This window comes from Triplophysa dalaica, chromosome 4, assembly GCF_015846415.1.
Source record: "Triplophysa dalaica isolate WHDGS20190420 chromosome 4, ASM1584641v1, whole genome shotgun sequence".
NCBI classification, from domain to species: Eukaryota; Metazoa; Chordata; class Actinopteri; order Cypriniformes; family Nemacheilidae; genus Triplophysa; species Triplophysa dalaica.
In genome coordinates, this window is record NC_079545.1 from 17,236,543 (window position 1) to 17,250,543 (window position 14,001).

The 14,001-nt window shown below is 37.6% G+C and overlaps 1 protein-coding gene across 1 annotated transcript; it reads left to right on the forward strand.

Annotated features, from left to right (window-relative positions):
• The first annotated feature begins 75 nt into the window (after positions 1-75).
• abhd17b (abhydrolase domain containing 17B, depalmitoylase) lies at positions 76-12,775 on the forward strand. The gene is made up of 4 exons (XM_056745055.1): positions 76-380; positions 1,036-1,508; positions 10,888-11,067; positions 11,853-12,775. Exons 2-4 carry the CDS (start codon positions 1,042-1,044, stop codon positions 12,070-12,072), a joined length of 867 nt encoding a protein of 288 aa, XP_056601033.1. The 5' UTR covers positions 76-380; positions 1,036-1,041; the 3' UTR covers positions 12,073-12,775.
• Positions 12,776-14,001: the final 1,226 nt, after the last annotated feature.

Sequence of the window (14,001 nt, forward strand, 5' to 3'; positions counted from 1 at the left end):
CATCTATTGATCTGATTGGCCAAAAGACTGTCCGACGTTTGACGTTGACATCCGGCATTCCGCAAGAAAAATAGAAGACCGCAGAAAGCGTTGTGAGATGAGATCACCTGGATCGGACGTATTAGATTAGAAATTCTGCTCGAGTCTCCGTTTCTACATCAAAATAGCGGGTTTTCATATGGTCATCAAAAAGAGACCACATGTTGACAAGATCGACCGAGCTGGACGAGCCGGAGGCAGGTTTTGAGGGACTCTTGGTTAAGTGGACGAAGTGGTCATTTTATGGGACTCACTGATCTAATATAACGTTACTGACTGCAACAGCCGAATAAAAGCATTTCAGACTTCAATATTTCCAGTCTCGGGACCTTCTCGCACAGGTAGGAAATGTTTTTTAATTAGCTGACAAAAGGTTTTTTTGTCCTTTTTAAGAGCAAATAATGATGTACTTTAACCGAGCATGAGTTAACAAAGCCTTTAAATTAGCGTCATATGACACTGTCTTTTTTCAGGAAGTCATCTTGTAATCCAGTGGCTATGCGGTGGCTATCACATGTTTGTGTAATGTTATGAATGCCAATACTTATGGGCACATCATTGTTTTTATGTTTTGGGTACGCGGTTGTGATGAAACCTAACGTTTACAATAGTAAAAGCCAGCCAGGAAATGAAAGACGTTTTTGGACTTCATGAAGCAGTCATTTGGATGACTGGTGATACTGGGGATTTTCAGCTTCGTTACACATTAAGATATTCCAAGTCCATCCCTCTTATTTTACCTGAAATACCACATACTATTGAGTGTATTAGTCAGCTGTCATGACTCATAAATATAGTAGTCTAGTCAATGATGGCAGAGAGATGCTATGCTACCCTCAGGATGAGGTTTGGCAGTTATTTTTATCAATGAAACCAAATTGGTAGTATAATAAATCATTGCTTGGTCTACAGAACTATGGATGGATTTTTTTTTGGAAAATGTAATTTTCAAAAAAGTGTAAACACCTTTACCTGTCTGTTTTGTTTCCTCTCTAGTAAAGAATGAATCACCTGTCTTTAAGTGAGCTATGCTGCCTCTTCTGCTGCCCTCCATGCCCAAGCAAAATCACCTCCAAGCTGGCCTTCCTTCCCCCAGAGCCCACATACACCTTGATGTGTGACGAGAGCAGCAGTCGCTGGACTCTTCAACTATCTGAGCGTGCCGATTGGCAGTACTCTACCCGGGAGAAAGACGCCATTGAGTGCTTTATGACCCGGACATCTAGGGGGAGCCGTATAGCCTGCATGTTTGTGCGATGTTCTCCCAACGCTCGCTATACCTTGTTGTTTTCGCATGGTAACGCTGTAGACTTGGGTCAGATGAGTAGCTTCTACATCGGCCTGGGCTCCCGCATCAATTGTAACGTGTTCTCTTATGACTACTCTGGTTATGGAGCAAGCTCAGGAAAGCCCTCGGAGAAAAATTTGTATGCTGATGTGGACGCGGCCTGGCACGCGCTACGGACGAGGTGAGAATGGAATATAGATGAAGGCTTTATCACTCTGGAAGCCTTGAGGGTGTTTTTACATCATCATTACATTATCATGTAAATGCTTCCATTGTTGGAGTGTTTCCTGCTTTGCTATCCATTGTCTCACATTGTGTTTTCGGATCTCCGTAAAGTACCTTATGTTGTTCCTTACATGTATGAATTTTTCTATGAAACAAAGAAATGCTTAGCAATATTGACGCTGTTTGATTTTTCCCGTACAACAAAAGTGAAAGGAGATTGTCAGTCACTAACATTTTGCCTGCATTTGCCTTTTGTGTTCCACGGAAAGTCATACAGGTTTGAAACAACAATAGAGTGAGTCATTTGTCAGTATCACATGAAAAACTGGTAAAATGAGATTAAATTACCAAAATAATTTTTCTGGTAATGGGCTATTCACACAGGCTATAACATACTATTTACACATCAGCAGCAAAATACCTTTAGACTCTGATTTCTTTAAAGGGATACTTCAGCTCAGAAGTATATATCACGTGATTTATGCACAACTTGTGAGTGAAATACGGTAAAATGCTGCTGCATCCAAAAGCCAGAGGGCACTCATGCAGGAACTCCAAATATGCACTGCATAAGACTATAACACGTGTAGTTCTAGGAAATGCCTAAGGACATGTTTTTTATCACTGTTCCTCAAGCCTCATCATGTATTTTCATGATAATAAAGTGTCACATTATATGAATTATTACTGAGCCACCGGAGTCGCGTGGACTATTTTACAATGTCTTTACACACTTTCAGCACTTTGAAGTTTTTTTGCGTTGCAATCTATGGAGGCGTCAGAAAGCATTTGTATTCTGTGGAATGTTAAAATGTTACTTGAGGGCGAGTAATTAATTGCCGGAATTTTTACTTTTGCGCAGAGTTCCCTTTAAAGAGAAATATCAATATTGACAACGCTATTAACGATAGTGTCTACCTTCCATTATCCCTCAACTGCGTGTGAACCAAAGGCTTTTTTTTCCCCGCAAATGACTTTGACAAAAGCTCCTGCACAGAGGAGACTGTATCCTATTGGAACAAAACGAAAAATGCCATGTTAATCACCAGAACTTGCGACATGCCTGCGTCATTTGCTGGAAAAACGAGCCTCTGGTTCCCACGCACCCAAGGGATAACGGAAGGTGGTATAACTTCGACTGCATTATTCTTTCTAGAAATAAGTCTTATTCAGTTAGGTTGCCTTGAGGGTGAGTAAAACTTGGGGAAATTTTGTTTCTTGGGTTAAGTATCCCTTGAAGCACAAGTTTTCTCTAAATGGGTATGAAGGTATGGGATTTTGTATTGGAAAAATACGGTCAATGAGTTGCTCTTGACCCCAACAACATTTTATTGGATGACTAGAAGCTTAACTGCTGTTGGCTACTGTTTTTTTTTTTCTACTACTTTCGTAAACGACACACATGTTGTCATTGGTCCAAAGCAGACTTCTTGCATCCTCTACTGGTTAATGATAAAGGATTATCAGTATAAGTCTGTACGTGTTTTCAACATCTAAATGCTTAACAGGAGTATTCATGTCTTTGCTTTCACAAATACAAAGGGCTCGGGGGTATATTATTGTCTCTACTCCTTGGGCCCCATCCCCCAATCTGCTTGCGTAGTGCCTTTAAATGGTAGGGGGAAGAAGTGTTTGCACCGATGGACTTGAGTTATGGAATGTCAAGAGTCATGTTTTGGTTTAGCAGATGAAAGATTCATTTCTCCATAGCAGAAACAAACTCTTCTCATATCTGATAGCTGGGTATTTGAAAGCCGGCAGATGAAGATGGCATCCATTTGTTGTATCATGTTTCTATGCATCTGTGTCAACTGGTTGCACATCATGTGAATGTGATTCTGTTAAGTGTGAACTTATTGATGTGTAAAATCCTGCAGCACTTTTCATACCAACATGCAAAGAGGCTTTGTATTCAAGACCACATGAATGTTTTGAGTGTGCAACAGCCAGCGTTCCTGAGTGGGAGTGTATTACATGCCACTGCTTCAGTGTGGCTGTATATTTGTGTATGCATGTGGTATCACAAAGCACAGCTGATACTCTTGAACACTGTCTGTAGTCACAAATCTGAGGGCTTCGGTGTACCTTGCGAAGTAGTCCCACACTGTTCTTTTGGTCACCTTAGAAGTTCCCAAGCGTTACCGTATTAGCCACGAAACATGAATCAGGACAGATCAGACGAAAGTACACAAGATTCAGAATAAAATGTAGATAAACCAGTCTGGTAGACATGTTAAGCCAGTGTCTGTACTTATTATCAACATGTAATACTAGTTCGAAACATGTAATGTTTTTTATGTTGTTTGAAAGTTTTGTGTTTAATAGAGGTGTAGGAGTAAGTAGGATGGCCAATCAAAGTGTTTTATTTCTGGTGCTTCTAGAAATACTTTTTAACAGAAACGCATTTCTTTAGTCAATTCTATGCTGTTTTGTCAATTCTCCTCTGTATGCATTGCATTTGCCAACATCAGAGTCCATATTTCTAGAGGATGATCTCATCATATCAAAGTGGACCAGATTGCTTGCTGGCTTTATTGCCGATAAATAGTTCTTGGAATCCAGATTAGTGGAGGATCAGGGGAGGAGCTGAAAAATATAAAAACCAGTTGATGGTGAAAAGAGTTAAAGAGAAGAGATGACTGTCAAACAATACTTGCATTTAAATATTTTATTATCTGAGAAGAGATTAGTATCTTATAACGAACAAAGATATTAAAACAGAAATGGTTCAGTCATTTTTTAATATTCACCTTGGGAACCAATATACAAAAATATTTTGCCACACAATGCTGTGATTAATATAAAACGGGTACAGTGAATGTTATTAGTATTTCAAGCTTATGGCTAAATTATATTGTTTTTAGCATATTTCAGTACATTTTTGGTACACATCAATAGCCAGTTTGAAGGATGTTCTTGTATCTTTGTCCAGCTGTTGAATGACTTGTCAAGCAGCAATATTTCAAGAAGGTTCCTCAAGGAAACCGGTTTCAGATAGACGCTTCCAGTGTGGCATTATATCATGTTTAATGATCTGGAACAAATTCAGGTGACCTTAAGACATAACCGGGCAAATGTTTACTGGCTATACACGCAATCGGAGCATCAAAAGCTAAATATCATTGTATATTTCGAAACTTTGTATTTGCTCTGCTGTGTTAGTGCAGCAGAGACACACCAGGTGAGTCTGTGTTAAGAAATCAGGCGTGTCTGTTTAATATACACACATACTTGGTCTGTTTCGCGGAAGCTTGAATGATTCGATGCTTGGGCCAGGTTCACATTTTAGAAGTTGGTCTGTATATTGCCATCTGGTATCACATCTAGCCATTGCAGTTCGCTTGTGTTTTTGTGTATCCAACCAAATTCTTTTGTCGATTTGCTTAAGAGGATTGATAGTGTAGATAAAGTTATTAACTGGCATATTCTTCCTAAAAAAGAATTTGCTTCAGTCCGGTCAGAATAGCATCCGGTGCTGTCTTTAAAAAAAGAAGTCCGGAAGACTGTGGTGAAGTACATTGTCTGAAAACGTCTAGGAGTCTGAAACCATTCCGTTGTGACATGCTCAGAAGGGAAGAAGCAAAGGAAATGGCTTTTGTCTGTGAGAGAGGACTTCCCCCCCCTTCTGAAGGCGACGAGTGTGATGTCATTAAGGAAGTGCACGGCAACCGGCAGCTGTGTTGAATGAGACCTTGTCTCCCTCATTGTGAAGTAGTGACTATTGTATTTACGGGACCAAAGCTTTTGATTCGCTTGTGAGAATTCTGTATCAGTATTTCTTGAGCATGGCTCCCTCTGAGAGGTGATGGGGGATGTGCCACCAGCCACTTCTCAAAGTCAAATATTGATTGGTTGCCTAGCAACTGATTCCCAATGAGTCCTGGAAGGACGGAGGTTGCAGTCATAGCGACATTGTCTACCCAGGAAGTAAAAACACTTCCTGATGTTGTCACAATGCTAGAAAAAAGATATTTACTGTGTGTTAATATAATTTGGTACAGTATGTTATTACATTTTCTTGTCTTTATAGTCAACTTTTTGAAATGTGATTTGATTTATCAGAGGATGTTGGAGAGTTAACCAGGGGGGGTTGGGTTCCAGGTAATAAAAATAGACAATTTTATTGGTATCAGAAATTGTTCCAAACCCATCCAACATGCATCCATGGTGCAATTCTGATGTCAAATAGAACGCTGTTTTATTCTACTTAAAGATGAGGTAACACGTGTCGTTTCTGGCGTTTCTTCTCATATTAATCTTGAGCAGCTATACAGTAGTGTTGCATTCTTTGTATCTTCGAAGGGTATTTAGTTTGATCAAATTTATCAAAGATGGATTCAGTTGTACGATTATTTCCGCAAAAGGTTGAGCTCCTGTAGGCATGCAGGGGGACGGAACTACAATACAAGCACACAATACATCGCATTATCCCTGCATAATAGGCATGCTCGTATTGACCATTTGACCAAATGTTGACCAATTAAATACTATCCATTAAACTTTTAAAAGGTATGTTTATTTTTTAAGTTAAATAATATTAATACATTTGAAATAATAGTAATAATAATTCAACAATGAATTTTCAAATAACTATTACATCATACAGGTTTTCTGTATAATGAAATGAAAAATATGCTGTAAGTGTATTAACCTGTGGAGCGTGGAGACACGTGCGCCCAGGTGATGTTTGTGAAAATATGATCATGTGTGAATGCAGCTGCTGATTAAATATTGAAATCTTATCAGCTAATGTTCGGATAACAACCGTCGGTTCTCGGTTAGGGAAATTAACAAAAAAATAAGCATCCCTACTACATGACTGTTAACTATAGGTTTGTGTTGTTAAAATTATGCATGTACACGCAACAAAACAAAAACATATGATTTAGTTTGACTTACCGCGTGTGGTTCATGTCCAGCATCTTTTTTTAGTGCTGGGACCTCGGCACCATCGGTTTAAAAAGATCTCCAAATCCAGCGATATATCCACTGTTTGTAGACCTTTTCATCGGATTCTCGTGAGCCTAAAGCCCAGTTAACTTCCGGTTTGTGTTTGGCTAGTGTCTAATAATATAACAATTTATATTTTATTTACTACATGTTAATATTAGGGGTGTAGCGGTATGCGTATTCGGACAGAACCGTCACTGTCAACATTCCAAGTATAGTCATCATTCCTATGCCCTACTTTTTCGAAGGGCAGAGCCCTTGTTGTTTAGACTTTGGATTAAAAAGGGCATTTGTGTGCCATTATGTAGACGTTTGGAATGCAATTGGCAAAGGAAGCGACGTAACATTCCTCATTATCTTCAGCTGGCATGTTCATATGAAAACGAAGCATTGTGTCTGTCAGCAGATGTCGCTTTTTTAATGGCTTAACTTAAGCATTTGCAAATATACATACTTTATTCTAATATACATTAAAATCCTATATATAATATATTAACACTAATATATTTAAAACTTTAAAAAATATATTGTTTATTTCTGAAGGACACAATGCTTCGTTGTCACAGGAACATGCCAGCTGCAGGTAATGAGGAATTGCATTGCTTCCTTTACCAAGTGCATACCAAACGTCTACATAATGGCACGTAAATGCCCTGTTCACTCCAAAGTCTAAACTCCAAGGGCTCTGCCCTTTTGAAGGGAGTAGGGCATAGGAATGATGACTTCACAACTCGTGACGGTTCAGTAAAAATACGCGTACCGTAACACCCCTATAGTTAATATGATTTTATATTATCTTATTGCATGATAATTGTATTTATTTAATGACTTGTTGAATTTTATGTCCATTTTTTTAATATAATATTCATCAACGAAATGCAGTGAGCAAACAAACGCAGCTTAATTTCCATTAGCTGAGTAAAAAGACATTGATGGGTGTGGTCTTTCTCACGCTGGCTGGATGACACATGGGCGTACTTTTCTGGGAGAATTGTCCAATAGGGGATTAAGAACCCTTCTTACGAAACGGGAATCCATGTTAATAGAAAATACTTTCTGAAAATTGTACAAAGTGATTTGAGCACAGAAATACTAAACATAGTCAACTTGTCAAAAAACGAGTTGTACATATGATTAAGCTTGAAAAGCCAGCACGTTTAGCAGTGTAAAGTCAGAGAGAATGAAAGGACATATTACCTAGCCTTTAAAGTAGGGGTGCTCCGATCAGGGTTTTTTGAGCCGATCCTCGATCACTGAAAGCTGTATCGGCCGATGCCGATTATAGGAGCTATTTGAAGCTTTCTCAGTACCAGAAGAGAAAGTGTCATGAATTAACTAATGAATATTAGTAAGTAACATATTTGGTAACACTTTCCTTGAAGCATTTATGTATAATGCATTATAAAGAATTATTAAAGGGTAAAATGCATTATTAATATTCATAATGTGTGTTGTAATGCATGTATGTAGTTGTAAATAATTATAACCAATTTAAAATGTGTCGTGTTACAATGAATTGCTTAGTGTTGTAATGTATTAACTGTAATAACAACTATCTATTAGATATTACAATGCATTAAAATGTGCATTACACTGCTTGAAAACTACTTTTACAATAAATTAAACATACATGCTTCAAGGAAAGTGTTACCACATATTTTCATAAAACATAGCAGCATGCGACATGAGTCCCAGAAACCCTCTGTCTTCCACAGTATAAAGTGGCCATGATCAAAGCAAATTTTTTACATTATTTTATCTGATAATATGATATTTCTTTATGCTTCTTACTGTCCTTGCAGTAGGGTTGATGCTTTAAAAAATGTCTCTGTTACTGACAGCTGAGGAGAGGTTGCGCTAGACTTAGACCTTTCATTTATTATTCAATGTTTCTGTTGTCGGACATAAAATAATAATCTAATTACAAGCAAATGTTTATGTTCTTATGTCCATACAATAACAATGACAGGTGCCTGTAAAAGGTGTTTTGTACTCACAAGAAAGCTGTGGTTTGGTCATATGTGACCCTGGATCACGAAACCTTAAGGAGCACGGGAATATTTTTAGTTATAGTCAAAAATACATTGTATGGGTCAAAATGATCGAATTTTCTCATGTTCCATGAAGATATTTTGTAAATTCAATATACTAAATATATCAAAACTTTACTTTTTGTGAGTGGATGGCCATTAACAGGGCCTTTTATTAACAACTTCAAAGGCAATTTTCTCAATATTTTGAATATTTTGCACCCTCAGATTCCAGAGTTGTAAACGGGTATATCTCCGCCAGATATGATCATATCATGACAACTTATGCATCAATAGAAAGCTTAATTATTCAGCTTTATGTATAAATTATGTAAAAATCTTATTTTCCAAAAATGCACCCATAAGACTTCTTTTGTTGTCCGGCTTCACATATATGTGCTGCTTCACTGAACAGAGAAAACGCAGTTAGAGATATTTTTCCATTCCCTGAAAGCTATTATTAATACAAAAAGACGCTATTTTATGAAGTAAAAACTCTGTAAAGACGGCACCACATCGCGCCTGCGTGTATGCGGGGAGTGATGGATGGATGTATGCATCTCGAGTCTCTGTTGACCACATGCGCGTTTAGCAAAACTGAATAGACATTTGAGAGTAAGATCATGAATAGAAACACACGTCCCTTCCGCTCAATCACGTTCTTCACGATCACGTTCTAATGACACGAAATGATAAAAAGGGGAAGTACAAATCGCCTTTATTGTAGTGCGTCAAAATGACGATTGCCATCAGATATTTCTATCACTGGTAGAACAAATGAATCTTCGGTTGACGCGATCTCTGCAGCAGAGTGGCGCTCGAGCTGCTGGACTGCCCGCTCACTTTGCGCGAGGCTAACTTTGAAAACTACTCGCACTCCTTTAAGTGACTAACCCTCAAACGTCTAAAGAGGTTGTTGGTGTAAAAATGTTTTGGTTGCTTCCCGCATCGTGGAATTCACACAGTACAAACGTATCAGATTGATAAAGCATTGTCTATTTCACACACCTTTTAGAATTGCCAGACCGGTGAAGCCATTTTCATATCGCGTAAAATAAATTTCTCGTCAATTTTGCGTCATCTGATCGGCTTTTCTGGATCGGCCTTTAGAGACCGCCGATCATACTTCCCAAAGTGATTATCGGCCGATTATGATCGGCGGCCGATCAATCGGAGCACCTCTACTTTAAAGGCTGAGAACACTGCATGTCCTCGTAAAAAAAAAAAAATCTTAAATCTTTTCAAATGTTTTGGCAAACCTTCCATGTAATTTTAAGGAGTAGTTGAGAAAGAGGAGGTGGAGATGTTTGACTATAGTTTTCAACATTCTCAAATCAAATCATACTGGTAACATTCTTAGTTCAACGGAGAACTTTGTTGTAGCATTTTCATATTGGTACCATTCTGAAGTCTGTTTGTTCAAAGTAAATATTTTTGTGCCTTGCAGTCACATGATGCTAATTTTCCATTTTAGCCTCAAACCAGTTTTCTCACTATCTGGTTGCCACCATGACAACAGTCCAACAGTAAGCTAAAAAGGTTTACAGTATATTACAGTTTTATGTATTTTCACATTGGATAAATGGTGCTTTCGTTTTCTTAGAAAGAAGCATTATAATGTTGTATGACCTCATTTTGGAATCATTTGTCCCAGTTCTACTAGTTCGACCTCGGTTGAGTCAGCTGACCAAGCCATCATGTGCTTCATGATGACGAGCAATGTGTGCACAGCGCCCTCTATGAAAAGCAACCTAAGCACCATTTTTAACTGTACCGATCTTAAGAGCTGTTAAAACTAGCTGGGAATAGCTGTACGTTGATCGCAAGAACTGATTGCAACAAATTGTTATTCAGTATACAAAAGCAACAGACACTTTCAGTTTTGATCTTGGGAAACCAAAAGCGATACTTGGCCCAAGCTGTTAGTAATGTACATCTTTATTTTTGGGTAAACTGTCTCTTCAAAATCTCTTCATGAAAGGAAGTAGAAACTTTACTGCTTGCCTTGCAGGAAAGATATGACTACTCCCCGACTTTGTTGTCCGCTATTAGGTTTTGGATCACGCCTGTGCTTTTGCGTGAAATTAATTAGACTTAAGTGGGGAATTACATAATGCCAAACACTTAAAAAAATCTTCCTAATTATTAAGACCAACCCCAATCCATCATAATGCATCATCACATATTCGGAAAAGGCTTCCGCCCAGAGTGTTAGCTCTGATGCATTAAGGCTTTTCCCAGTTTGTCTTGTTCTGAAACAAGGTCACAAAACCTGTACCAATCATACCTGTTATGTCTTGTACAGACCAAAAGATGTCTATGTGTCATGGCTTAATCTTATGACTCATGTTCTAGGTACGGCATCAGGCCGGAGAACGTCATCATTTATGGGCAGAGCATTGGCACGGTTCCTTCAGTTGATCTCGCCTCACGGTACGAGAGCGCCGCCGTTATTCTCCACTCCCCTCTGACCTCAGGCATGCGGGTGGCCTTTCCTGACACCAAGAAGACATACTGCTTTGATGCATTTCCAAAGTAAGTATCTTTCTCCTTTAGCTTAGACTCTTATCTCTCCTCCTTATCTTGCTGTATTATATGAAGCAGTGTTTGTGGAAGAGCCGTCTGGTTGGATATTTTTTATAATTTTATAGATGTTTCATCGTACGCATGCGCACCTGACCACCAGTCTGTAAGAGGGGTGAAAAGTGCACATGTGCAGTAACGTTTTCTTAAGATGAAACTGTCTATAGATTAATGATTCTAAGAAGCTTTATTGGCATGATAAAACTAATTTGCCAAAGCACAGGGAAATTACATACAAACATTCTGCACATAGAGATTAAAACAAAATAAAAGTATAGAAGTATCTATATATACTTATCAATATAAACCGAAAGAGCAAAGTATTGATGAAAGTTCTCAGTGAGGTTGACAGTATCCTGTCATATAGGGTCAGTGTTTTGTGCTGGTAGTTCTTTAGTTTTCTTTAGCCATAACTGAAATTTTCCACCCTCTAGTGACAAATAAAAGGAGTTTAGTGTTTGTCCCTTCCTTCCTTCGTGAGTTATTCTTTCTGTTTTTTGAGAAAATAGTGATGTTTTGTACTTAAATTCCAGGGGCTATCTAATATTTTTTTATTATCTCTATTCTTTTGCAACTTGCGAACAAGATAACCCTGCTGCTGTCAAAAAAGTATACTACTGATTTAATGTTCTTATTTTAAAATGATGTTTATCACAACCTAAATAAAGAAACACTAGACATAGTTCCCATGTGTTCACAGTGATTCATTCTCATTTGTTTTTTTATTTTTCCTTCAGCATTGATAAAATCTCTAAAGTCACTTCTCCGGTGCTGGTGATCCATGGTACGGAGGACGAGGTGATTGATTTTTCTCATGGGCTGGCATTGTATGAGCGCTGCCAGCGACCCGTGGAGCCGCTTTGGGTTGAGGGGGCGGGCCACAACGATGTAGAGTTGTATGGACAGTACCTGGAACGCTTGAAACAGTTTGTGGCCCATGAACTTGTGAACTTATAAATGGAACCTCAAGATTAGGACTGACTTCCCTTGATAAAGGTGCCCCTAATGCCAGTTAGCAACTGTCAACTTGAATGCATTTTCTCATCCGTTTTTCCTCTCTCATTGGGTTGCACTGCTCCATGGTATAAAGAACAGGGGAGGAGTGTCTTTATTGCCTTTCTGGGGGTGTTTGTGTAACTTTGGTAGCGTGAGCGGTGGGTCTGCTGATTTAGTAGCCCAACATCAGTGTGTACTTAATGTGTCTTGAAATTACGTAGAAAAGAATCAAATCCATTCCATAGAAAAATACTTTGATTTTTGCTGTATGCATGAGTTTTACGATGATGTAGTTAACACGAGTACTGTACAAAGAGGTGCAACATTCTGACACAAACATTTGCCATGCCGGTGATGCCAAATGATCTTTGATATGCTACTATGTAATAGAATCTTGTTTGAATGTTTATAGAGTGTTCGGTTTAACTACACTCTGTATGTTATTCATTTTAGCAATTTAATTAGGATTTGTTTTTCTACATGTCGATATTAAAATGTATTATCCACCATTCTAGATCTTGAAAATAATGTGGGACAGTAGTGTCCGTTTTAACTGTCAAATAAATAAATTTGTTTAAAAAAATAAAGTTTATTTATGATGTATAATAGCCCAAACTGGACACACATTTCAATAAAGTAATTACTTCACTATATGTGTATTTAAGAGACTTGAAATTCGTTGTTTGATTACACAGATGTTGTTGGGAGACCATGAACAACACTCTTGATTCTGTATTGAGTCCTCACTTTGTCTTAATGAACTGTATTTTTTAATGTCTTGTCAGATGATACCCATATAATGAAATGCACAACTTTACTTCCTTTATGAGATTATAAAGCGGTTACTTTAGACCACTACTGCTGAATTCGGCAGGGGCAATGTAATGTTTTCTCTATATAATCCTGTTTTAAATTTTTTGAGACACAATATGCATCACGATAGAATAAATCGTGGTTCAAAGTTTATCTTTGCACTTCTCAAACAATATAATGACCCTGTTCTGATTTGTAAATAACGTTTGTTTGGACAATTTTTTATTAATTTCCTGAATGACTGTACTGTTAAACTGGTAATCATTTCGTTATTCATGCAAGTAGTTTTTTTATCATATGATGTATGGCATAGAACATGTTTTAACTTGTAGGACTAATGTACTTCAGTTTTTTTTCTTTTTGTAAAACACCCATTATTAAAAATTATACTGTATATAATAATGATATTGATAATACGGAAATGAAAAAATAAACATGTATTTCAACTGAAAAAAATGATATTCATTTATCATGAGGCAGATACAGATTTTGCTAAAGCGACCTCTTGTGGTCATAAATCAGTAACGATTCTACATAGTTTTCAATGTTTCAGTCATGCTGTTTCATAGATGCAGCCTAAATCTAATTTATTGACATTCATTGTTTGGACATGTTTAATGTTAAGCCATTTTATTAAATTCATTCTTTTTTCATTAATTTAGTTGCTTTTAACCTCTTTTTCGAGATTAAAAAAAAATGTTAAACGTTTTTTTTATTTGAAAGTGAACATGGATGTACAAAAGATTCCACAGAATTACTTTTAGTGTTCCCAACCTTTCATATGCATACACTTTTTACGATTACTTTATGGCCTGAGGTCAGATCCACCTCCTTGGTTCAGTGACCTTTGAAGCATGGGGCACTGAACATGAAAGTACAGAACACATGTAACCCATTCATTTTGGGGTGGGGAAGTGTTTGAACACCTAATAGGCACTTTAATGGGTTCAAAGGGTAGAAAACATGTCAAGAGAATAAAGATAACTATGCCTGTTGTGAAACAACAAGGGATGTGTGATCATTTCCCAGTTTGCATCATTTGTGTGTACAAACACATTCAGATAAGTGAAAATGTGA